General features: G+C 35.0%; 2 protein-coding genes across 3 annotated transcripts; both read right to left on the reverse strand.

Annotated features, from left to right (window-relative positions):
* Window positions 1-2,752: 2,752 nt before the first annotated feature.
* On the reverse strand, window positions 2,753-9,066 carry LOC131953658 (peroxisomal biogenesis factor 19). Its single transcript, XM_059316957.1, has 8 exons — window positions 8,952-9,066; window positions 7,632-7,741; window positions 7,181-7,325; window positions 6,535-6,617; window positions 6,011-6,193; window positions 5,112-5,288; window positions 4,634-4,714; window positions 2,753-4,026 (listed from the first exon to the last, which is right to left on the reverse strand). Exons 1-8 carry the CDS (start codon window positions 9,058-9,060, stop codon window positions 3,967-3,969), a joined length of 948 nt encoding a protein of 315 aa, XP_059172940.1. The 5' UTR covers window positions 9,061-9,066; the 3' UTR covers window positions 2,753-3,966.
* Window positions 9,067-10,651: 1,585 nt separating this feature from the next.
* Window positions 10,652-25,222, reverse strand: LOC131953655 (uncharacterized). Of its 2 annotated transcripts, none has more exons than XM_059316952.1 (11): window positions 24,898-25,222; window positions 21,583-21,801; window positions 20,842-21,007; window positions 20,186-20,358; window positions 17,646-19,736; window positions 17,241-17,427; window positions 16,876-17,086; window positions 16,098-16,271; window positions 15,758-15,954; window positions 15,325-15,462; window positions 10,652-15,212 (listed from the first exon to the last, which is right to left on the reverse strand). In XM_059316952.1, the coding sequence occupies exons 2-11, from the start codon at window positions 21,775-21,777 to the stop codon at window positions 13,723-13,725; spliced, it is 5,022 nt and encodes a 1,673-aa protein (XP_059172935.1). In that variant the 5' UTR covers window positions 21,778-21,801; window positions 24,898-25,222; the 3' UTR covers window positions 10,652-13,722. The 2 variants fall into 2 exon arrangements, with proteins under 2 accessions (XP_059172935.1, XP_059172936.1); XM_059316953.1 differs by lacking the exon at window positions 24,898-25,222 and adding an exon at window positions 23,934-23,991.
* Between the last annotated feature and the right edge of the window lie 1,946 nt (window positions 25,223-27,168).

Below are 27,168 nucleotides of genomic sequence, written 5' to 3' on the forward strand. Positions count from 1 at the left end.
ATATTTTGAACTTTATTGAAAGCAACCACTGATTTAGTCATATAATGGCTCGTCTTTATTGAAAGCAACCACTGATTTAGTCATGTAATGGCTCGTCTTTATTGAAAGCAACCACTGATTTAGTCATGTAATGGCCCTGTCTTTAAGCTGTTGTCAACCAAGTATGTAATATTTTTAAGTTTGCTTTTCCAGCATGCAATAAAATAACTTCAATGGGCCACCTAACATGCCAGTTGAAAATATTCTTCTATTTATCTTTTTAGTGTGAAATAAGGAATGTATTTTTGTTCATGTATTTTTAAAAACTGTATTTCAACACTGTTATTTTAATGTCATAATTCAGTGGCAACACATTTCTGATACAAGTTTGATTTTCCTGTTCGATCAGGTAAATTAAAATTTGTTGAGAAGGAGCGTCCATAAAACATTTGTCTTGTAAACAAATGTATTTTATTGCTGACAACATACAAGTATTCTTTCTTTCTGTTATTTTGTCTTCCTTTATTTATGTATTTTGTGTTTTATTTTATTTTTAAAATTCTTGTTTGTTCAGAGTTTAGCTATGAACTTAGCCATTAGATTGATGAAACAATGTCTAGTCTTCCCTCACATTTAAAAAACAAAACAATTTTAATTGTAAATTTTAAGTTTTCTGTGTATGTCATGATTTTGTGCTTCATTTTTATTGTCCAACTTTAGAAAGGGTAAATATTGTCAGGATATACCACCGTGGGGTTTAAAAACCTTTACAGCACTAGCTGTGAAGAAACTGTATTAGTGTTAAAGATGTGATCATTATTGGTGGGTAATTTTAATTTGTGTACATATCTAAATACTGACAATTGTGAGGTGATGGTCTCATTAAGGATTGAGATATATGCCTTCTTACAATGGCTTTCATTACCAAATTTTTTTTATATATGCACGTACATGCTCAGTTTTTTTTTATTGCAAGCACTAACTTCTGCCTTAAGTTTTTGTATAATGCATGTATATTATGAATATAATTTGGCAATTAATAAAGTGGCATTTTATTATCTACAAATATCTGTATATTTAAAATTAATGGCTGTTAATTATTTTTGTTATAAAATGCATTGTTTTTTAAATTATTAATACAATATTAGTATTTAAAAGATAGTATTAAAATTGGTTTTAAAACAAAGGATCAAAAGATAATTCTTAGATTAAAATTGCTTGAAATAGATGACATAGTATTAAAAAATACAAGGAGTGAAAGATTTAGTCTTTAAGTTTTCTAAAATGTATTCCTTAGACTATTCTTTGTGCAATTTTATACAACTTAGATCTTTAATTTCTTTTTTAACGACTGTTGTGATAATTTAAAAACCACATTCAGTTGAAAGAGAGTAAGCGTTGTTTGAAACATTAAATTACTTTTATTAAACCACAATATCAATTTATTTTGAGAATTAATTTTTTGGTAAAATGTAATTGAACTAACAAGCTAAACTTTAGGTCAAAGGTTATTTATTGTTATCTTGTTGGGTTTTTTAACAAAGCATTTGCATAATAACGCATAACTTATTTGCTCTTGGTTATGTACAGGTAACCTTTGTGCCATTTTTGCAACAGCATGCTATGTACTTTACAAGTCCTAGTCTGATTTTTCTTTTTAATTGATCACCTTAGTTCACACCACTTCCACTTTTTATTTTAACCCATAAAACAAGAAGACTATGCACTATAGCATTACAAACAATAGGTTTGCCTTGTTAAATTTTTTGGTCCTCAAATTTTAGTTTGTTTTATTTTTAAAAAGAAGGAAAAGTATTATCTTATGTCTGATTTTGAAAAAAAATAATTAAAATCTGAAATGAAATGCTTCTCTAATAATAGTGTATATTCAAGGTACTGTTGCTTTAAAAAGTTAACATTGGGTTGTTTCTATTAAATCCTGCCAGTTTATCTTATAGATGACATGTCAAGTAGCTACAACCAATTTTCTGGTTGAACATGTGCATATGTAAACACTGTAAATATCTTGTTTTTTTTTTTTTTAAATTCTATGCTAATGGCTTATACAGAATCATTAATCCACATTTGCTGTGAGCTACTGTATTATCAAATGGGTAAATACCAGGCTGATTTGTGTAATCTTGGTTATATTTTTATTTTTTGTGTAACCTTATAAAGAAACCATATTTGTTAACCATTATTATTCATAGATATTCATAGAGTATGTAGCATTGCCACAACCATATGGAACAGTAGACCACATGATACCTACCCAGAAGCCTTGAGTTATCCCAGCTCCAATATGTGCCCGACTCTTAGTTTGGGGAAAGAAAAGTGCTGACCACATTTTCCTTCATAAATGGGGTGGGGGTCAAATATAAAACATCTGCCTTAAAAGCAATCAGGTTTGAAAGGGTACTTCACTTTTAGCTATATTTCAATTTGCCTTATTTAGTTTGTGATGTTATGAAAGAACATTTTCAAACATAATAACTAACTTATTTTTTATTTAGTTCTAGAATATCATTTTTTAAAAAAGCTTCAACTTTGCATCTCTCTATGTGCCTTTCCTATTCTCAGTGCTTGTTGAAAAGGGTTTTTGTTTATATTGTTTTTCAGCTAGCTAGTTGTTTTTTTTTTAGTTCAATACTGTGATTGCTATATATTGAAGACAATGACTGCATTCAGTCCAGAACTGTGTAATTCGTTGCCTTTGTGAAATATGTACATTACAGGTAGATTAAAAATCTGAAAGATTTTTTCCTGAAACAAATGACTTTGTTTTTGAATTTTTATTTTAAATAAGTTATACCCAAACAACTGAACAGTCATATATGTCATTTGATTTCATGTATTTTATTCTTAGAAATATTTTTACTTAGAAAAAAAAACAACCAATGCCCCTTACATTCATAGCCAATACATTCATTTTTAGATTAAAATAGTTTGATTTTTTAAAATATATTGGAAAAAAATAACTGCAGGCAATCTACCATTCACAAAAATAACTGCAGGCGAACTACCATTCACAAAAATATCTTTTTCTCAATTCACCAACAGCACAATTTTGGTCAGTGTAATACAAATATCACACACTGACACTAACAGAACTCATCCCAAACACACCCTGCCAACATAAAAATGTCCTTTAAGAACACTTCACAAAATTGAAAGCTCTGTATTAAAATAACAACAGTGTAGTGACCTGATCAATTTCTTGAAATGAAATGATCAGAAACTATCTACATACAATTACTGTAAAAATGGTTTCACATAAACCACGCAAATTATTCTTTTTTAAAAACTAATTTACAACTAATTAATAATACCAATCTGTCACCATTCTACTTATATCAAGTATCAAAATGTACAGCATCTAATTAATGTAAATCAATGCACACAAAAACCTTGCACCAGTTCTACCTACTCAGGAGGAAAACAACAATTTAAAACCAAATCATGCAAAAACCAAAACTGACCTAGATCTGTATCTAGAAGGTACTTAAATAATTAATTGTTTTTCAATAACAGTGGCCGCATGGTTTATTTTTTTCACAGACAATAGAACATGTTAACCTAAATTACCACAGGCTGTTTCGTTTAACCTACCTATATATTATAAAGCAATCAACACAACCCCATTAAGTTTTATTATGACTTAAACCAGATAAAATATCCGTGTTGATCTTGCTAGATTTAAATTGTATATTGGCAAGAGATGAAGCATAATTACAGTAGTTTTAATATTTGCTCCCCGTTAAATAAACTGCACATCTTGCTTGCAGTAGCATACTGTTACCAGCACAAACAACCACTACCCCCCTCCCCCCAACCCAAACATCAAAAATGCTCTCCAGCATTAAAAAAAGTAGGCCTATATTGCTGTCAGAAATGTATAAAGCACGTCATCAATGTAAAAAATAGAAAGACAAGCCTCTTCTCTTGGATTTTGATTGAGTTCACTCACACTGTGGACCAGACTAGGGGTCACATGACTGAACACTGAGATGGGTCTGGAGCACTACCCAAGCCACTTAGGTTCGGCAGCTGAAAGAAGACATTTGGTTCTCTTAGCCAATTCAATAAAACCATACACAATGAAAGAAAAAAATTTTAAATTATTATTTAAATTAAAAACGAATTTTTGTATTACATTCAACATAAAAAACGTTCTTGTATAAAATTGAATGACATGAACATTAAAAAAAAAACTGAATCACAACAGAAGTAGAGAGCCGGACTGCTAACCCGTATTGAGTTCAAATCCGGGTTCAACTCAGTACACCTTCCCTGAGTCCACCCAGCTCTGAGGGGTACCTAACTCACGTTGGGGTAAGTAAAGGCGGCTGGGCATAGTGCTGACCATACATTATCCCTTCATATACTGCGATCACAGAAACAAGTGAACTCTACTTCACTTGCCATGTAGACCATCGGGTTTTTAAAGGGAACTTTACTTACAACAATATAAACCAAAAGCATGATAAATTTCATTATAATAAAGGTTATGGATAATGTGTTTAAAACTGAATCGCTAGAATAAACGCCAAAATTGTATTTTACTAAAACAGGATATAAAATGTGTTTAAGTTCACTGAATTCCAACAGAATGAAAGAATTTATTATCTGTCTTGAGTACTGAGAGTTGTCTTACCTGACCCATTTCAGCAAAATTAGGCATCATCATATTCCCCTCCCCAACAACTTCCTGTGGTGGGTTACCAAGCTCATGCATCTGTTATTGGCAGGAGAGAGTTAACACAAAAAACTAAGTATTGAAGTATAGTTAAAACTAAATATACACATGTTATCAATATGTTAACAGTATAAAAAAGTGGTTTGTTAGATGAAGCTTTCAGTAATAAGAGACTTCTAAATAACTGTGTTTACAGTAAAATGTATTGGTTTTTAGATCACAGTGTAACAAATCCCATACTATTTTAATGTGACATATTTTTAATTATAAATAAAAAAATTTCATGGTACATATTATTTGTAACAAATCATGTATGATTTCAAAGTTACATAAAATGTAAAACTAGTAATGTTACCTAACCCATAAACAAAACTGTTAAAGTAACAAATCTATTAATGTTATCTAACCCTGGAAACTGAAACTGTTAGTTACATACCCTTTGTAACAAATCCAGCAAAACCTCAAAGCGTGCATTCTTCTCCTCCTGGGTGTGATCGTCTGAGTCGTCCTCTAAGTGTTTGACTACATTCTCAATAATCTCCTGCTGCTTGCGGTACGTCATCAACTTCTCAGGTTCCAATGTATGCTGTTTCTCCTCCAGGTAGCTCTCATACTGTGTGGACACATTGAGTTACATAACTGGGCTGGGATGGCTTGTAACTAGGGGTTCACTAGGGACGGGGTTCAAGTATATGTGCCAGGACTAAGCCTACACAGCTAAGGTGTAAGTCGTAAGTAAAGGAAAAATGTTACCCTTTTAAAACAGGCGATTCGTGAGGCAGATAGAATTCACCTGTTTCTGTGACCATGGGATTGTGTGGTCAGCACTATACTCAGTAATCATCACTTTCCCTAACGTGAGTCAGGTACTCATATGAGCTGGGTGGACTCAGAAACGTCCTATGGACTCAAGCCAGGTACCCAAACTTAAAACTTTTGGGTTGGCAGTCATACGCTATACCATACAACCAAGCAGTCCTTCAGCTTAAGTTTAAATTCAAGAAGGGACATAAAACCAGTTATAAAAACTCCCATTTATGAATAAATAATATATCGGCTTACGACATGATGAAGCTATATGTAAGATGTACCACAGTAACCAAAACTTAAGAACAGTGGATGACAGTGGCTGGTAAAAAGTGTGATCAAGAGAGGAGAAAATTATTTAAACAAAAAATTCTCCACTTTAAACACCAACCCTTATACTAATTTTTAACCAGAAATGTCTTTAAGTTATCTTTTCAACCAGTTTCTGCAGAAGGTTATGCCCCTTGAGGATGTTACGGTTAAACTATTCTTTAAAAAAAATAAAACAAAATTGGTTTTTGGTCTAACCTTTTGTGAAACTTCTTTCAGAGGCTGGTACAATAACTCTTTAGACAGAAGTTGTCTGACCATACTCTGGAACATTCCACCCATCCCACCCAAGGCCTCATCCCCTAGACCGCCTTCCTCTCCTGCCTCAGCGCCCAATGTTTCTGCCAATTGTTCCCACAATTCCTGCTGGTTTGGGTCTCCCTGAAAAAAAAAAAACAACATACATTTAATTACAACAGCAGCCTGTTGATTACAATTAGTAAACAAACACTAGTGTACAACATAATAAAAAGATGACCATATTAAACAGGGTTCAGTACACTTTATACAAAATAATACCAATATTCAGTTAAATTTTTTTTTTATATAAATCATGGTTGAAATTATCATCTTTAAAAATACATTAGTTTAATAGCATGAGAGAAATCAGTACCTTAAGTCTGATTAATCACATCTATTCAAAATGCCTAAACATTGAGTGAACATGCAAAGGGAAGTAACTCTACAATACAAAAAAGGATAACTAACTAATTACTCTTGACCTGTATACTTTCAGCATTCATATTAAGACCACTCAGGGCTTTCTCCACTGTTTCTGCAAAGGCAGAGGCATTGTTGGTAGCCGCTAGAGACCCAAACAAAAAGAAATGTAGTAACAATAGCTTGATATATCTGTTTTAATTTTCATGATTTAAAAGTGAAACTAAATTTGATTTTTTTAAAAATTAATCACCATGATTGGTACTGGAATGAAAAGATCAAGTGTGTGTGTTTATGTTAGAGACACTTTAACAAGAGAAATATATTTGTGGCTTAGCAGTGTCAAACAAATCTGTGTAAAATATATGCACCTTGGCCTCTAAGAATAAAATGTTTGCATTGCACACTATTAGCAACATAAGTTATGAATACATATAGCCTACATTATAGTATTTTAAATACATTATATAAAAAAGAATATTATTAGGGTAACTAATTACAAATTAAATTTCCGAAATAAAAAAAGAAAAGACTAAACTAAATACACACCAAATTGAACATAACTAATGAAATGTTCATCTTTGTGATGAACATTCGCATTGTTCACTATTAGCAACATGAGTTATAAATACATTTACAATTACATTTCTTCAAATGAATTATACTAAAAGAATATTGTTATTGTTACCAATTACAAGCTAAATTTACCAGCTTTTTCAGCAGAGTCTGCCAACTCTTCAAACTGTTTTTTTAACTTCGGATCATTCAATAATGCACTGAAAGTATTTTCAAACTGTTTCTCCATAGCATCAGCCAAAAAGTCATAATTCATGTCTTCTGGCAGCCCATCTTCCTGGTGGTGAAAGACAAAAATAAAAAAATCTCAGAAGATTTACGCATTTGATTATTTAGTTATTTAATTAGCATGACCTAGTAAAATACTGTAAGACACGTTACTACAAAAATGTAGATGGATTGACCTAGTAAGACACTTTACAGCCAAACTCGGTATGAAATAATAAAATACAGTTAGACACTTTACAACCAAACAGCATGACCTAGTAAAATACAGTTAAACACTTTACAGCCAAACTTAGCATGAAATAATAAAATACAGTTCGACACTTGGTAAACAAACTTGGTATGACCAATGACTTACAGGATGCACAGCAGGTTTAGCTCCTGGTGGCTGCTTTGATGCAGACACACCTTCTGCTCCTGTGAGAACTGGTGGATTTTCTGGTTTCTTATCAAAATCAGCCAGAGCACCTTTCATAGAATGAACAAGTTTTGCATTAGCTCATAATTTAAGAATTAAAAAACAAATGCAATACAATACAGCCATAACTCTACATTCAGCACTTATTACGCATAATCAAACAAGGCAGGTAACCCAAGTTGTCTTAGCTAGCTAAGCACTTGATACACAAACATGTTCAATACCTGAGCATAAATTAAAGGTTTTAAAAGACATATGGAAATACTGTATACGCGCAGTAATATAGCATTTTTCATAACATTAATATTTAAAGTAGCAGATGCCATACTTAAAAAATTTATTGCTTCGGAAGTAGGCCTAGTTCTATAAAAATACAAAAATAATTAACCTAATAATTAGGCCTAATAAAATATGGCTAAAGTTACCATAGAAATTTAGATCTATTTGTTTACTGAAACTTAATCTCAAAGTTAACTTTTTAAATTCTCTATTCTGTAGCTTTTATAAATTTTATAACATTCACTGATTCTTAAAATATTAACTTTCCAAATTTTTTTCCGACTTAAAGTTTTAGAAAACTGTTTTAATTCATTGTAATAGGAATTGATTAAAGTACTCTATGTTGACAGAGTTCAGACAAGATTTAGGAAAAATATTGTATTTTTAAGAAAAATTAAACTGCAATTTTGAGTTTTGAGGGGGGGGGGGGGGGGGGGGGGGGGGTTGTAGGCTGAGTTGTGACGTCACTTTAGACTACTTTAGAGGGGTCTGGCTTATTGTGACAACAATGTGTGATGGAGGAGAGGGGGGAGGTAAAAATTGTCCAAAAAAAGCCTGACGTCATTTATGGATGACCCCCCCCCCCCCAGCCTACTGGCATAAAGGCAAAATTTATCGTCAATACATGTCACATGTATGATGGAAGGCCTTTTACTGCCATTTAGCCTTTTTCGTCAAACTTAGTATAAATTTGTAAATGTACTTGTGCCCATAAAAAATATAAAAAATTCATCATAAACCAAGTCCAGGCCAAGCAACAAAGTTGACAAACTTACTATAAACTCATATAAAGAAACTTGTCATAATCTAAAAAAAACTTTGATTTTGATAAAAATTAAATTAAAATTAGGCTAATTTTACTAATTTAATAATTTTTAAAGTTTAGTTTAGCTTGCTTAGGCAAGCCATGCGATTAAAATAATTTTGCTTGGTGAAAATTGTGATTTAGCTATAATTTTTTTCATTCTCGTAAACACTAACTGTCTAATATGGCGTCTAGTTCTGGATCTTCATTTTTTACAGTATCAACTGGTGAACTCTGATCTGTTTCATGCTTGGCAGTAGCGCCATTGTCTCCTTGCGACGCCATGTTTAATCAAATGAGCGTACAATATTGGAGTCGCATTTTTATTTTTCAACGTAATTTAATTTTTACATTGTCTTTTTTCTCTTTAATAATTGCCCTGTTGTGCTAGATTATTTAAATAAAAATAATACGATATGCCTAATTGATGTATTAAAGTAATACCAATCGAAAATAACGGATTATGTAGGTTACATATAGACTACATATTACTACGGAGGCAGAGGCGTAGCGACCTATTCCGCTCCAGGGTAAACCATCAATTTTTCACCCCCCCTCCCCATTTTTATAACACCTATGATCCAGTCGCCATATAACTTACGGAAGTCATTGAGTAGGCCTACACTCCTGAGAAGATTTCTGCCATAAACCAACTTTAAATATCGTAGCGGCTGTGCCTCGGCGGTTCAAGCAAGACTCCCTGGCGGCTATCTCAACCCCTGTGGTCCGCTCATTGGGTGTCCTGCACATGGGAACGGGGGGTACTACTTATATCAACCATCAAGCTGTGGCACCCGACACCCTGGGGGTCGTGTGACCCGTGGTTGTCCCTCTCTCCCAATGAGCAATATGAAGCCTATATTCGTTTATCAGAACGCCTTACACAATGAAGACATTGGACTACAACAATCGATAACTAAAACGGACTGGGGTACACCTTCGATATTTGGGATTACTAGGATTTAACTGATGGCGCAAACTGATGCATCTTGCTGATAATATGAGCAGCACCTCTAACGGAAGTGCAGGGTTTCTTTCATACACTTTTTCCCGGGGGGGTGGGGGGGTCGAGGGGAGAGGGGTCGTGTCGACACTGGATAAAGTCTGAAGAGATGCATGAAAGAAACTTTTGCAAGAGCTAAGTTTAACCACGATCTTCCTACAGAGATCGCCAGTCGATTGTCAACGATTATAGTAGCCCACCGTATCACTAGTGTATGACACTCTTTAAAAGGAATGTAGGCGCCATATTGTTCACAGGGGAACCCTTGGTGCTCCTGGTCACCCGACCGGCGACGGACGCGTCAGGTGCAGTCTGACCATTGAATCAAGTAGTTACAGAGGCCTAGCGAGGGGGGGGGGGGGGACCGCACCGGGTAACACCATTTAGGGGGGTGACAACAAGGCAAAAAATAGCAAAATATATAGAGAAAAATGATAATTCCACTTAATTAAGTGATTAATTTGAGTGTTAAATAGTCTTTTAAGAGGTGCAAATCGAAAGTTTGAGGGGGGGGGGGTGCAAATCAAAAATTGTAAGTTTGTCCTCCGGGGGTGACACCATTAAGTGCCGCACTGGGTGACACCCGACCTCGCTACGTAACTGAGTAGTTATATCAAGTATCAATAATTTTACAAACTTTCACAACCATCAGAATATGATATATATATGTGGGAGAGAGAGAAAATAAAAGTTAACAACCGCTTTGTCCCTTAAGTTGGTAGATGGGGAGGGAGGGGTAATCGATTTTTATTAAAACGGTTTCAAGTAAAATGGGTAATGAAAGTTCTTTCTTAACAACAAACAAACCATATTCTCCCCTCAAGTATGCAATCAACTTGTTCCAATAACGAGTCCAACACAGCTGAGTTATGTCAATAAATAGTTTTTAATTTCAATCAATGAGAAAATGATGACAAGACTACAAAAAAAAAAATCATGGTTACTTCCAGACATGACAGCTTGAGCCTCTGAAAATAATCCCGTGACGACAGTCCTGACACGTCACATTCAAGACTGTGGCACAGTACACAAGTCAGTCTTGGCCCTCATAATGATAATACAATGGACACACCCCAAAAAAACCTGACCATGTCATGGTTCTCTACCAGAGTTTACAGCACAACTACATTCTTAAATTTATCAAGCAATTCAAACATTTAAAACTGCTAGCCTGGAGGAAAACCTGGCCAATAGTGTAACAAAACATGAACATAAAATAACATTTTTGGGTAATTGCTGCAATGCTTAAAAATAGAGTATGCCTTTTTAAAAAAAAATCACGTCTGGCTATTGTGTCACTATCAAACTTCACTGCTGTATATAAAACAGAATGTGTTTCAGCCCTAATTTTAAAAAAACCACTATTGTGTACTTCAAACAATTCCTAACTCAACATATAGTAGTAGTAGTACATACAATGTATGATAAATATTTAATGAATTCATATACAACATTCACATAAGCTAATGTACCAATCTGCAATATCATTGTATAATACTATTATGATTTGTTTTTCAAAACTCAAGCAAATGTACCTGGTATACAAAAACACAAGTATTTTTTTTCAATTTAACTTTTTGATCAAGTAATTTTTTTTACAATTGAAATTTAAAGAGAAATATCATGAAATAAATAGGAATAGTAAAAAAATATTTTCATTAATGCCTTTTAAAAATGTAACTGGGATAATTAGACAATATTTGTAGCTTCTTAACTTGAATAAAACAAGAAAGAATTGAAATAAATAGCCAGCTGCCATAGTCTGAGATACAAAAGTAAGTACTGAAGAAGTAGAACGAATGCTAGCAGTTGCATCCATGTATAAAAAAAGTTGAAATAATCTAATATTCTATTTGAAGCACATGAGAAAAGAAGCTAACTTATAATTGATTAGCCTTTCTATTCAGATTGTATGCAAAAAAACTATTAGCTCACAACTGAACATTTTAATAATGATAACGACCCTATGAAAAATTAGAGAAAACAAAAGCACTTGTACTTTTTTTGGTTGAATGAATACGTCATTGAAAATTGTAGAATATTTAAGAAAAACAAAAGTGGATTTTTTCTCTGAATGAAAAAGTAACTAAAATGAGAACTTGCTAGCAAAAATGTTTTGTAGTTAAAAAAAAAAAAAACTTTCATGACAATCAGTATGCATGAGACATCACAGCAGAAGTTCATGTAACACAAAGTACACCTGCGTTATGTACACATTTCCATTATGCTCTATCTTCCACATGATCCCCCAGACAGGCATTAGAGCAGTCATGTTGAACAATAAAAATATTGGAATTTCCCAAAGCCAAGTCAGCTGGAGTGGGTGTGGTCTATGCTACACATGTAAACAATTACAGAAATATTGGAACTGCGTAGTTGATGAATCTCTTTTAACAGGTTACAAGATTACATTTCAATTAGTTAAAATTACTGAAGATGTAAAGATTGCCTCAATCCATGGAGATTTGTAAAACACAGTACACAATTGTAATTTATTAAAGATGAAAAATGCAGTTACAATGGTTTTAAAAATGTTTTAAGTTAAATGGACTAGCGCATATGGCAGCTTACATCGTAATAAGTAAATTAAACAACAGTTAAATGTAGCTTTGTACACAATAAATATAGCTAAGAAAAGTGTCAATTATGTACACAATAAATACACTTCTAGGTAGTAATTGCAAAAAAAAATATGATCATCATACAAATGCAATTTCTGGTTTTGAACTAATTTGATTAGCTTCTACCAACAATTTAAAAAAATCAACACTAAAAATTGTTTTAAATAAATATTTTAAAAGCCAGTGTTTAAAAGTTTATATTTGCACAAAAGTGTTTTAAAAACGTCAAACTAAATTTTAAAATAAATGGAATTAAACCCTGCTTTGGTCAACAATGGGTTTATCAGAAAAAATTTTTAGTGGAAGAAAATGAAACCATAGCATAAGAAAACCCTGTGGAGAGGGTGAGATCAAGAGAAAATGTTTAAAAATGACAACTGCACCAATGGTGAAGTCTGTCATGATTTTTAAAAATCTAATGGTAAACACATTTTCTGTTAGCTAGCTATTTGGGAACATTTCTACTCGGCATCAAAAAGATTGAAGAAATAAAACAATAGAAACCATAGTATAAAAAAAAACAAGAAAAAAAGTGGTTTTAATAGATGTATATATATAACAATGTAAATGAGATTTAATCACAAACAGTTTTCCTTTTCTTGCTTTCAATCACTGGAGATCACATTCATATTACAATCACAAAGAAAAATGATCAAACTCTTCACAACAAGGTCATGTACATTGAGTGCTATCAAGTTTAAACTTGTAATTCAATAGCAAATGTATGCTTTAGCCAGTGATGATACCGTTGTATGCATCTACTTGTGATGCAATAATCCACCTGTCAGATCATCTGGCGTGTACAACCTCAGCTTTACACGGATTATGCCAGTCATAAATGCAGTTAAATATATACAACAATCAAAAGGTTAAATAAATAACTTGCATAAATTATTTGAATGTTCACAGCAAAGTGCAGGTCCACAGGGACCAAATGAAGCATTGGAAATGTGAAAGACATTTATTGCAATCAAACAGTTTTTTCTCCAATCACTGCAGCACCTCAGTGTAGTAACGACAACGCAATTTTATGTAATCAGTCACTTAAATAATGTATAAATAATAATTATACATAACAGGCAAATGGATATGTTAGCCTTTAACTAAATCTAAATCCAGATAATCTGCATGTTTTATGTTGATACTGAAAGCGTTTTAATGTTTTTCATGATTATAATAAATAATATTTGCATATTCTGTATGAGTAGTGGACTGTTGAGTAAAAATGAAACATGTTTAATACAGCAAGATATGGAGAGCCCTATTTTAAGCAGCTAAGTGGTATTGATGTCTGTACCACACACAGTGGAATAACAAAATCTTTTACGACTGAACAGCTGCTACAGATGGAGACTCTGGCAGATGCGGGGAGCCAATCATACGTGGAGATCCAGCCTCTATGACAGAGCTGGGTCCAATCACAGAGTAGCTTACAATGTCATCCATGGCGGAGTTGGTGGAGGTAGCCAGTGAAATCACAGAAGATACAGGTGTCACTGAGAGCAGTGAGGGTGTGTATGTCGAGCTGGTGCTGATGATGCTAGCAGCAGCAGCTGGTGGTGGGGGGGCATCAGCAGACGCAGCTGAAGCGCAGTTGGACAGCAGGATGGAAGCAGGGAGGGAATCCTGCTTCAGGTCTGAAAATAGCCTGGACTCTGTTTTCAGTGAGGTTATCACAGAACAAACAGGCTTGGAGATGGCTGGTAGTTTTGGTGCTGTGGTTTCACTGACTTGAGTGCTGCATGCAGATACAAGTAACAGGGGCAGTACAGAGTTGTATGGCCCAGATTTCAAATTTCTGTGGTTAATATCTGGGCCAAGATTAGAGACACTGCCCATCCCAGATGATGATCCTCCATGCTCTGAGCCTTTTTCAGGAGCTTGGTTGATGATAGAAAACGAGCTAGAGTGAATCTGTCTTAACAGCCGAGAGCTATCTTCACAATGCTTAGAAGTGAGACAGTTGACTAAAATACCTGTGCTGGGTGGCGCAGAAGAAATTGCACCATCACCACATATCATTTTACCATCAGCAGACAGGAAGCGGTGGTAGGGTTCAGTTTGTTCATGTTTATTAAGTTTCTTCCTTAACCGAGTATTATTAGAATGCGGGAGTGTCGAGACTAAAGTTACTTTTGAACACTGCTTAGATGCCACGCCCATCTCATGAAGGGAATATTTTTTAGGTATCTTATTCAACTTGGGCTTGGTCACTCGGGTCTTCTTGGCCTCTTTCTTATCCATAGGCAGATCCCCTTTGTTTAGCAGCTGCAATGTTTTATAAGTGTTATGTTTCATGTTGGTTTCTCTCCCACTTAGTCCACAAACAACTTGATTAAAGTTGGGTGCATGAGACTTGACCGCCTGGCCAGCATGTTGTGAAGAGCAGGACAATTTTGGTAGCCTGTCCCCTGAAGCTACACTGGCATCTTCTGAGTATAATTCTTTCCCTGCCCGAAGTGAGTGTGACTGGTTCAAACACACCTGCTTGGAAGTTTGGTCAGGTGAAGCTGAAGGTATGGATGATGGCAAAGATTGGATTTTGCTAGAGGACGAAACAGGACAGCTTGTGACCAAGCCACTGATCTGTGGGGAGGTCAGTAGAATTTCCACAGATTTTAAAGGCTTCTGCAAGTTCTTGACCAGTTGTGGGGTTGATAGGGAGAGAAATGAACACGCCACCTGCTCCATTGTGCTAGAAATATTTTCAGAGTTGGATACAAGAGGTGCGGCATGACTTTTTTCATTGTGTGTATCACTGCTGTCTTTGGACTTCTTTACACACTCTTGTAAGTTCTCTTCATTTTGATCAGCTGTGAAAAAAGAAAAGAAATTCAGTTCGTATAATTACATTTTCTTTTGTAGTGAAAAAAAAAGGCAATGCAGGCAAAAAAAAAATCTATAACCTCAGACGTATCAACTCACTTTCTCCTTGGATTGAAATGCGAGTTATACAGTAATTGCGGGCCTTTCGCTTGCGGCTACCAGTCACTGGTTCAGATGGTCGTTCTTCTTTAGGGATTGGAATGTGCGGAGCTGGACATCCTGATGATTCTAAACTCACTGAAATAACAAACAATGCAATCACAATCTAGAACGAGCCGCAGAAAATATTTTAATTTAGAAGGGATATGAAAAGACTAATACAGTAGCAGAGAGAACAGACAATTTATCCACATAATCCTCTACATACACCTTCGTATTTTGACTAGTCTAAATTTACCTTCATATTTGACTAGTCTAGATTTACCTGCATATTAGACTACTCTAGATTTAGCTTCATAGTAGACCACTTTAGATTTACCTGCATATTCAACTAGTCTAGATTTACCTTCAAATTTGATTAGACTAGATTTACCTTCATATTTGACCGCTCCACAAGAAACAGTAGCAGCAGGTGGAGAGACTACACAGTCAGGGTCACTGTTACTTCTGGCGCGTTGGGGAACACCTAATAGCTCACTGTCACATCTACGCTTCATGGCTTTTCTCTTCTCAAGCTGGGACATAGAACAGACTGGCAGCGACTTTATTTCTTTCTCTAGATCAAATGCACTGTTCCAAAAACACAAATATTAAAGAGATTTAACGGAAATGTAAGTTAAGTTTGATTCCTTAATAAAAATTCCATAAATAAAACTAAGGAGTGAAAAAAATTCAGTAAATACAAACAACAAAACTTCAGCAAAGAAATTTACCCAGTTCTAAACTTGATTTTGTCAACAGATGAGTCCCCAGTCACCAAAGAGCCAGAATAAGTGGTCCCAACTCCATTTGAGCTAAACTCCACACTAGCACTTGTCGTATCTCTTTCACTTGCTGAGCGTTTCAGTGTTCTTCTATTGTCCATCTTGTCAAATTCATCTCTTGTACTATGTGATATTAAGTTTTAATACAGAATTTATTTTTTAAAAACTAAGGTAACATATGGAACTTGATTTTTTAACTGTAATCTAATAAACTCTTTTTGCCTTTAATAAAACAACTGCTAACTTGAAATTGTTGAGTATAATTCAAGAACTCGTGTGTATAACACCCATGAGACCACACACCGCTGATGAATTTGTCACAAGAGAATGTGGCTCTAGAACTGACAGTACAATCCCTTCATACAATGTGATCATAAACAAGTGAACTCATCTGCTCCTTTGACCACAGGCCCAAAGGATAATGTTTTACTTTATCTAAGCCTTATGGAGCATGAGTGTGTTTCATCAATTTATAATGTCCACAGTGATGGGGATTGAAAACTATGTGAAATATTCTTCATTGATTTTTGCGGAACTATGCTGCTAAGGGGATTATGCTTTTTGCATTATACCCAGACTCACTTTCCACTATAGAATTTAGGTACACAAAGTGTTTAGGGGTGGTAATCCTCCAAATAAAAATGCAACTTTTAATAAAAAAATGTCTAGTACGAAACCTAGTCACTTTATAAGGGAATTTAATATATAGCCAAAACCTTTGACTTACCCAAAACTTCTACCATTTCTTTCAGCATTCCTGGCAGCAAGACGCTCCCTGGATGGTTGAATAAAGCCCTCTTTTATCAGCTCCTGATACTTCTGACCCCTGTTAGCACGTCTAGACTTTCTAACTGGTGGGGCACCCGTATCGTCATTATTATCAGAATGATCCCCTGATTCAGCGGCAACTGATGACCACTGACCTTGTCCATCTCCTTCTACATTTTTGAAAATTTACCAACCATCAATAACAATCGAAACCCTAATTTTAAAATTTTAAACGAAAAACTAAATAAAATAATGGGAAAAAAAAAAGCAATTTCTAAAAAAAAAAAAAAAAATGAGATTAAAAATATAATTTTTTATAATTACCATAAGTTGGACTGTTTGTAACAGGCTGCCTATATGAATCCCAGTTGGCAGAACTCTCTTGAGAGGTTCTAGACATGCTACCCTCTTTCATGTTTGGATTTGAGACAGTGTTTTTATTTTTCACTGCACAGTCCTCAGTTTTTCTGCAAGATGTGCAACCTTCTTTTCCAGGTGGAGAGCCACAAACCTAAGAGCAAAAATATTTCAATCAATCATTGACGTACAACAAGTTTATTTTTATAAAGATTCTTAAAAAAAATATTGTAAAAATTGTATAATTCAATGTTATATAAAAAAGCAATTCACTGAAAATGTTTTTTTTAACTTAAAAATAATAAGCTTAGGCCTATTTAATAATAGTTTTGAACATAAAAAAAAAATCAAATTTTAAAAAGATAAGCTTACCTCTCTTACAACTTTTTCTACTAAGTTTGTTACAAGCAAGGGACTGAAATCTTTCCTGTCTTCTTGCCACTTTGGCTCAGCTTTTATGGCTTCAGCTTTGATGTGCTTAAGGTGGGTATCAGACAAGAATGCATTCCGTATAGCACTGTTTTGCGCCATAGCCCGGTCCCCGGAGAAATCAGACTTGGTAAGCTGCTCAACTATGTGGTCGTAAATTTTTTGTCCGCAGGCTGTGATGGAGTTAAGGACAGGCTTGCTTTCCTCTTTTGGAAAACCAGCTGCGCAGTTTGTGGTTTCAGGACGTGGACTAAGTTTAAACGCTTTCTGGTCTCCAGCTACTGGGGCAGTACCTTGGTGGTCTGGTGCAACTTTGGCAGGGTTGACTAATGTCTGGGACCAAATCTGGCTTGCTCTCTGCTGTAAAGGCTGAGTCTGAGAGAGCTGAAGCATCAGCTTGGGGTGGCTGCTGGCACTGAATGAAGTGCTACGAGTAGGAGTGGGCCTTGGTGCCTTTTCAGCAGGATGGTTAAAAAGGGTTTCTTTGTTGTCGCCATCATTCGTTGCTTTTAAATCAGTGTACAGATTGTTTCTTTCATAACCAGTGTCAGGCAATTCTGGTTTGATCTTGAGTTGAAAGTGTTGAGATTCAGCCTTCCCCTGCCCTGCATTGGTTTGATTAGCATTCAGAGTGGTTATCCTGGAGTCAACCAGAGTAGCAGCCACTGCAGTCTGAGCTTGTGTGAGGTCTTCCTTAAGCTTGGCTTCCACAAGCATGCGCTCTGCCCATTTCTTCTTTAACTTGCCTTCACTGAAAGTGTTTGCCGGGTTGGACGATGGCACTTTTATGATGGATTCTTTTTCTTTATAGACACAGCCTGTGCCTGTGTTCAAGTTCACCCCAAGTTTGGATAAACCTTCAAAGTTTTGAAAAAGTCCAACAGAAGGGGCTGAACTGCTGGAAGAAACTAATGTTAATTTTGGTGAACTAACATCATTGTTAGATAACAAAGAACTAATTCTTCCAGCACTAAGTAATGATGACAGATCCATCTTCGTCTGGCTAGGTGATTGTGGCTTGTTCTCAGTCTCCAGCTTTATCTGACATGGTAGAGCTAAATTCTGGGGCTGCTCCTTGTAAGAAAATGAATGTGTTAGCTTGCTAGGCGCCTCATTAGTTGAAATCAGAGCTTTGTTGTTTTGTGATAATTCACTAGAAATTGGTTTTGTTTTTCCTGGCTCTCTCCACTGATAAAAATCAGGATTTTTCTCCATTTTGACATCAATTTTGAACGTATTGCTTTTGGCCATCTTGTCCCCTGGTTGGGCTAGTATGTTTTGTGAAAAGAGGACTTGCTGTCCTCCCACCGGCTTGGACTGTTGAGTTGTTGGTGTGGAAGCCTGCCCAGCAGATACAGCTGACAGATGGAACTGTGGCACTGCCCTCAGTGCTTGAGCAAGTGTGACGTTGAGCTGTTGGCTCTGGATGTGCTCAGATACTGAAGTCAGAGGTTTAACACTGCTGCAGTTAGGTTGGGTGGACTCTAGGGTTACAAGGTGGCTTTTATCTGTAGGCAAGTTGACAGATAAAACTCTTGCTCCAGGGAACGATGGAAGAGGCTCTGCTAATTTTTCAGATCTGGAAAATTCTGAAGTAAACACAGGTGATTCTGCATCATCCACATAAGGTGGGGATGGTGATGGAATGGATTCCGTGGCAGATGAAGACAATCTTCTTCTCGAAGAGGCACCTTTGTATCTCTCAACAGATGAGTAGCTTTCATCACAATGTGCCATGGACTCTCCTGACATGTACTGGGGGGTGTGGGTGGTCAAGTTGAGGGGAGATAAATCAACGGCTCTGTCACAGTTTCCTTCATGGTCACTGCCATAACCATGAACTTCAGAGGACTCTGTCAAACTCCAGTGTCTTGCTCGTTTCTTTGGGGGTGCCATGGGTGTCTGGTTAGACAAGTGAGATGGGAAGCTGCTGGACAGTGCTAATGGATGCTGGGACAGAGCCTGAGTGAGTGGTGTGTTTGGATAAGATGAGGGCCTCTCACTGACTGAACTTTGCAGCTCACTTGCACACATCTAAAAATTTGACCCAGAGAATAAATAAGTAATGTCTTTAAACACTAAGGATAGTCAGGATAATTGCACAAATGAGGTGATTTATCATAGGGAGAGGGAGAGAATGGCACAAAAAATGAACTATAATGTTATGGCTTACATTCTTTTCTAGCTTTTAAACACATAGCAAGGCATCGCCATTGTTTCTAATGGATATGCTAAAAGTAAGTTTCTCTAAAAGTTTCAATGGCCATAACTATTAAAAAAAAACCCATCTTATATAGTAGCTATGTGTTTAATGATGGAGGAGGATGAGAATAGAAGAAAGTGTTATTTAACATCTGGTAGGTCAGGAATATCTTATTTCTGTGTTGCATACAAAGTGCATTATTCATTATTTAAGATAAAAAAATTAACAGAAAAAACTTGCACATGACTGTAAGTAAATGAATTTTTAAATTACTACACACCTCTGCTAGTTGTAGAAGTGCATTGTTGGATGTACCAGCCTGCTCAGACTTTTTGGTAGATGCTGGCACACTTGAGGACTTATTTGGTGGTGTGAACAGTGAAGGCCTCAGCTCATGAGACGTTTCCTTATCTGCCATCAATAACAAATTCAGTCCTCCCATCTTTTCAGGATCTAAGATAAATTCATAAAGTTTAAGGTATTTCATTTCAACGTAGCACCCATTTTCATTGGTAATTTAAAAAAAAAAAACCCACCAAAGCAAAAAGGTTTTTTACTATTGTTTTATACTTCGTCATACAAATATGATATCTTATTTTTAATTTTAAAAAATCAAATAGTCAACCAATGTGAAATAATTCAATAAATTCAAAATTTTTGGGAATTATATGCAAAACTATTGTATACATTTTAGATAATAATTTTTAAACATATTGGTTGTAGTATTGTAAAATGTGTTATTCTAAGGAACAAAGCTTATTTACGATATTAAAGAGCCGTACCGCTATTAAACAGCCATACCTGATATCCACTAAAGGATTAAACTTATGACAAGATATACTATTACTTGTAATATGCAACAAAGCAGTGACTGCATGAAAATGCCAAAATTCTAAAAGGAAAACAGCACCCAGATTACATAAATAATCAACTCACCAGCAAGTTTCCCAGGAATAATTCCTCCATCAGTTGAAATTTCTGCCACATTTTTAATGACTCTGGAATTGGTAGGTTTAGCAACCAGCTTGGCTGATGTGCCTTGTTGTTTTTCAGAACTGTGCCATTTGTAGTTTGGGTGTGCTTTCATAAAAGCATCTTTGTACTTCACAAGAGAAAAAGTTGAAATTTTAATGCTATACATAAGATTTTGTGACTATAACTATTATACCTGTGATTTAAAATTGAGCTACAATGAAGGTTAATTTGTATAATTTGTACTTTTAAGTTACTGGTATGTCTTCTTCTTCTTTGTTCTTAATTTTTAGTGTTGGAAGGGATCGAGCCTTATCTGCCAGAGGGTTTGAACTTGAGACTTTTTCAAATTTATCAACCAGTAGCTTTTGCAGACTCGACCACGCCGCCATCACAAATTAAGGATACGTGTCAACTGGTTATGCGCCATTGAGGCCTGCTTTTCTTTTTGGATTTGCTTCCTAAGCCTTTGTCCAACCAAGAACAAACTACAAGGCAGCAGTTGTTTGATTTTGGAGTTGTCTCTCCTAGAAGAGTGGCTGTTCCCAGCTAACGAGCCTCATCTGCCCAAGGGTTCAAACTCGAGACTTTTCGGTTCAGCAACCATGAGCTTTACCGACGCGACCACAAATACAAGCGATATGATGGGAAATATAGACAACTTATAAAAATCTGGACAACCAAGGTGATAAGCATTAAGCATACCTGCTTAGCTAGATTAGTATAAGTTGACTTTTCCTCTCCAAGATTTGCCCACAGATCTCCTAGAACACGTGTCACACTTCTATTATCCATATCTGGATTCTTCTGTCTTACAACACTTCTATGGCGCTTGCAAAATATTAGAAATGCATTCATTGGCCTTCTGACATCTCTTCTCTCCCCCTCTTCTCCTTCCATTGTGCACAGTATTTAGAATTGAAACTATTGTAATAGAAAATATAACGTGGCATTATTTAAAAAATAATGACATTTTTAACTAATCTCTTAACAGTTGTGTTATTAAAAAAAATAATGACATTTTTAACTAATCTCTTAACAGTTGTGTTAAAAGCAAACAGGAGGAACTGCTTAACTATTTTGTAGTTTTTATAGCAGGCAAGCCAGCAGATTCTAACTTTGTGGTACTACATCTCCCAACACTATAGGTCTTATCTTAGCACCTCTTCAGTTCTCATGTGTGTATACATATAGGTAGGTGATCGGTGTGTTATAATTATTGAATGCATGTATTTAACTCAACTCTTTACCTACAAGTTAATGGTTTCTGCTCAATATGAATTGTTTATTTATTCTCAGATGGTTCAATTTTTTAAAAATAATTTATGCATCTGCAAACTTCTATTTTATCCAAAATGTCCAAAACAGGTTTGAAAAAACTATCAGTCTTACAGCCAGTTGTTAGAAGTTATCCAAGGAGTTCTTTAATTGGTTTATTATGTTGCTCTTCAGTTCAGATATAACCCACTGTCTCTTCAACATAGTGTTTCTCTTGTCTTTCCCTACTATGCTTGTAAAAACCTCAATCTACAAGCAGGCCATACCAATTCACTTTTTCGGAGACAATTTTATTAACGTGATGCCATAGAAGAATTAACTCTTACACATGCCCCAACCATCACCTTGCTTAACCAATCCTTGCGAGATTCATCAGGTCTTTGTAGGTTTTATTCTTAGCAGACAATACATATTATCTACATTTTAGTATAGGGCCTAACATTAATAAATTATTCAATGAAAATGTTTTCATACAAGTCTGAATAATTGTTTGATGTAAATGATATATAGGCCCTATATATAACCTCTCAATACTTTCTGATAAATTGATAAGTATTTAACATTTTCCCAAGCATCCCAAAGGAAACCTCTGATGTGAGAGCAACAAAAAATATATATATATATAGAGAGCTACATCACATTTAATATAGGCTTTAAAAATCCATTCAAATGGTAGGATTTATAGCTGTTTAATGATTAGATCTAGGCCCATTTTGATAAAAAAAATGTTTTTCATTCATTAGTTTAAATTAAATAAGTATAGGGCTAAAAAACAATTCCATGTAATTAAACATCAGTAGTTCATATTAAGGCTATGATTATATTATCAGCTACCATAATCCTTGTCCAGACTCTTAACACACCCAACAATGATACTGGCATTAACCTTTGTCCTACCAGCATCTAGTGGATAATTAGTTTTTTTTAAATCATTAGGGCTAACATGATATGTGTACTGTAGGGTGTAGTAGGACTTTTGTTGGCCCATTTAAATTGTGCATTGTTAATTTTAAAAAAAAATTATAGTAATTTTAATATATAAGATCTAGGCTTTCTAGTAATTGTAATACTAAAAAAACAAAGCAGATAGGCCTAAAGCTATTAAAATAAATGTGTAGGCATTGTGAAACCTTAGGCCTACATATTTCATAAATTAATATAAAACTAAGGAGTAGCACTTAGATTAATCTGTATGACACTAGAATCTAGACATAATCTAAAAAAAAAAAGCTCAAGTTTTGAAATAGAGATTAAAATCCCTGCAAGTGTGCAGCCTAACCCAACATAACTCCAGCAACCTAAACATTCCTTACCTTTAGACATGACCACTTATTATTCTGTTTGCTAGATTATCATTATAAATATAATAAAGCTAGATCTATTAGAACTTGTTTAGGTAAAGTACACACTAGAATCTAGATCTAGTGTAGCATCTAAAGATCTAGACTAGTTTGTTTTTAAAAATTATAAACTAGGCCTATTACTATTACCCAGCTAGTAGATCTAGATCTAGATCTAGGTAAAAATACAAATTGTAGACGTCTATTCTAGGGTAGAAACTAGAATGTAGATCTATTGACTAACTATTACACTATTTAGGCCTAGAAATCTAGATTCTAGATCTAAACTAGAGGTAACCTGGCTGTCTAGCATGCTTGGCTTTTCCAAAATGAAATAATATCAACTTTATTTCAAAGCACTGCAAATAAACAAACAAGCCTAGCGCTACAACAACAAAGTAATGTTAAAGTAGGCCACCGGTTGTTGACTGCCGCTACCTTCTTATGGGAGTCCATTCCCTGATCTTTGTTATCATAATTTAAAAAGAGACAAACTTCTGAGTTGCAAATATTAAAGTAGGCTATGCTAAGCCTAGATTCTAAATTAAATCCGATTTACAGACACTTATATTTTAAAAAAATAAGCATATTATTGCCTAAACTTTAATTTCAAAATCATAAAACTAGATCTATCAAATGTTCATTTTTGTATGACTATGAAGAAACTGGCCGACTAAAAGCAATGATTTATTTAAAAAGTAGGCCTAGCTTGGGTGATGTGGGTCACTGAGATATACACCGGGCATTCCTTACGTCAGGTAGGCTTTCTCGTTTATGATTGGCCAATGCCAAACCCAGTCAACAAACGGCCGGGAACCGACATTTTAGAATGATTGGTTTACCTTCAAACATAAGAAAAAAACCAAAACTATTTGCTAGTCCAGTCTGGGCAAGAATGTCATAATATAAATAAAAATATATTAATTATAAAAATGTTTAGTAGATCTATAAAAATTAAATTAGCGTATCACACCCGTTAAAACACACATCGCCATGCGAGGGCAAATCGCTGTACCAAGGCCAAAGAGGGCACGCGATTGTATAGAAAAGCGTTTGGCTCACGTGTCATCACGGCCCTCATGTTCGTCTCTTTAAATTGCTTATAGCTGAATGTTACATATATCAAAGACGACATAACACGTCTACCCACATTTGATAAACGTTGATAATCTCATTCTGGTCATTTTAAAGTAATTTCCTTGTCACAAACCGTAAAACATACCCGGCACCATTTACCAGACGAGCTCATTATCTATGCACACAGGTTTTGTTGTTCAACAAGTCGACCCGATCAGGACATCCACTGATATCGGTATCACATGTGGAAATGAAAACGTCAATGAAAAGAGCTTCGACCTAGGTGCTTGTTGTACAAATTCATATAAATATAATAAAATCTTACCTTTACATTATTTGCAGACACAGATAATTTGAATTAGTCGTAAATTTTCGCTTTTTCTTATACGGGACCTCACAATGACCGACGTCTACGCCATCAACACCATTCACAGCTGAACTTGGGAAAATAGGTCAAGGCTTCTTGAACAGTAGATAGGCAAATTCCTACGCAATACATTGTTTTAGTTAATTACGTTACAAAACAAATTATATTAATTACGAAAAACAAGTTTACGATGAAAGAAAAGTAGGGCTATAAAACTATCTTAAAATCGATTGTCCTATTATAAGCACGAAAAAACAATCTGTAATTTTTGGTGTGCTGGATTGAGTTCTACTTTTAGCAACATGGTTGCAAATAATTTAGGCCTACTTTAGGCTACCTTTTGTGCGTAGTTGGATTGACTAATAACTTTACTCTTTTTTGAAGAGTGCCGTAAACAAGAAACAATGGGCATGAAATAGTTTTTAATAACGGGTGGATTTTACTTATTACGTTATATTACAATGCGTAATGCCTTATTATAGTAATTGCACTTTAAACTATTTTGTTTACTTCGAGTTTTCCATCAGCGCTTGACAGTGACCCAGATTTAAAACACCGTACTATAAAAGTTAAAGCTAGGGACTAGGTCAAACGAGATTAGGTTTATTTCTTGTATTTAGTTATCTTACTAAGTAAGGGCTATATAACTTATTTAATCAAGATTAAAAAAAAAACCTAATATTTGAATAATGCAGCCTATAATTATAAACTAATTTTTGTATAAAATATTAACTACTGAATCTTAATTTAAAAAAAATACAAATTAACGTTTCCTAAAAAACGATATTTTTTTTCAATGTTAAACTTAAACCTACTTAAATTAAAAGTTAAATTTAAATGGGCCTGAAATTGCAGGAGGCCTATTTATTATTTTAGACAAGATGAAGGTAAATATTTACAATATTTAGGTTAAGAAACATTATTAAATTACATAGACTATCGATTAGTGGTGGGGATTGTTGGCTTTAGATACTCATCAGCAGTGTTTCTTCCAGACTTTTTTCTCCGGGGGGGCACTTGAAATCTTCGGGGGGGCGGTAAACTTTCTTCGGGGGGGGGGGCGGACACTGTTAAAAGTATATATTTTCTATATAAATTATATAAATTTAATTTCGTTCGGGGGGGGGGCGGTAAAAATTTTTCGGGGGGGGGGGGGCTTCGCCCCCCCGAAGAGATGCCTGGAAGAAACTCTGCTCATCAGGGCAGGCTGCATACGGGTGGGGCGTCCCCCAGTGCGGTATTGTATGGTGTAACTCCATAGACCACACCGGGTGACACCCTCTGTGGGAGTTGGGGTGACACTATGGCAAAAAAAAAAAGCAAAATTTATAGAAGAAATAAAGGGAAAAGAGCCTTTATCGGATTCAAACGTTGGAAACATCTCTTTGGCCACTGTAGAACTCATTCTCCTATACATTACAAACACAGGTGTTGGATCAGCCTATAAGTGCGTTGCTTTACAATTTTAAAATACACCCAGAAAACAAAGTGGGAGGGATCACCTCTAAACTTTTTTAAGGGCTATAGAGATTATTTTTTTTAATTAAAAAAATAGAATAGAAAAAAGAATTGCGCAAAATAGAGAAGAGTATTAGAGTCTAGTACTTTATAAAGGAGATATTGAATAATTTTAAAAATTTTAATTAAACATCTAGTTAACTCAATAAGTCGCAGTGCATTAAATTGTTATCGAGTCTTGTACTACGTACAAATTTTGAAACAAATCTGTCCGGTAGAAGTGAATTTATTTTTGAGAAATCGGAGATATCCTAAAGAATAAAATCTTACCCCTATGAAAGGCCTATACAATACCTATTTGCTATAGCCGTGTCTAGTTTTATGTCCGTTTGTTATGTCTGTATGTTTTAGTGCACAGTATTATTTTTAGACATTTTTTTTCTCAGGGAGGGGGTTGTATGAATTAAATAAAAAAAAATCGTCGGGGTAGGGGGAATCAAAAGATCGCTTTGAGTTTTGAGAAATTAGTAAATGGAATGGAGGAAGTAAGACGTTATTTTATGGGGGGGTCTGACTTTTTGTGGCAAAGAAAGGGGGAAGGGGTGGGGTCGTGAAAAAAAAGGGAAAAAGCGTAACGCCATTATAAACGGCCCTCAATTTGGAAAATTTAATTTTGAATGGTAAAACATTTTAAATAATTTAAAATAATTATTTTACTAGATTTATGTAGAATCAATTGTTTTTTGTATGCCAAAATCCTTTTTTGATAAA

The sequence above is a fragment of the Physella acuta genome, unplaced genomic scaffold, assembly GCF_028476545.2.
Source record: "Physella acuta isolate Inbredline_101_S28 unplaced genomic scaffold, ASM2847654v3 ptg000937l, whole genome shotgun sequence".
Taxonomy (NCBI): Eukaryota; Metazoa; Mollusca; class Gastropoda; family Physidae; genus Physella; species Physella acuta.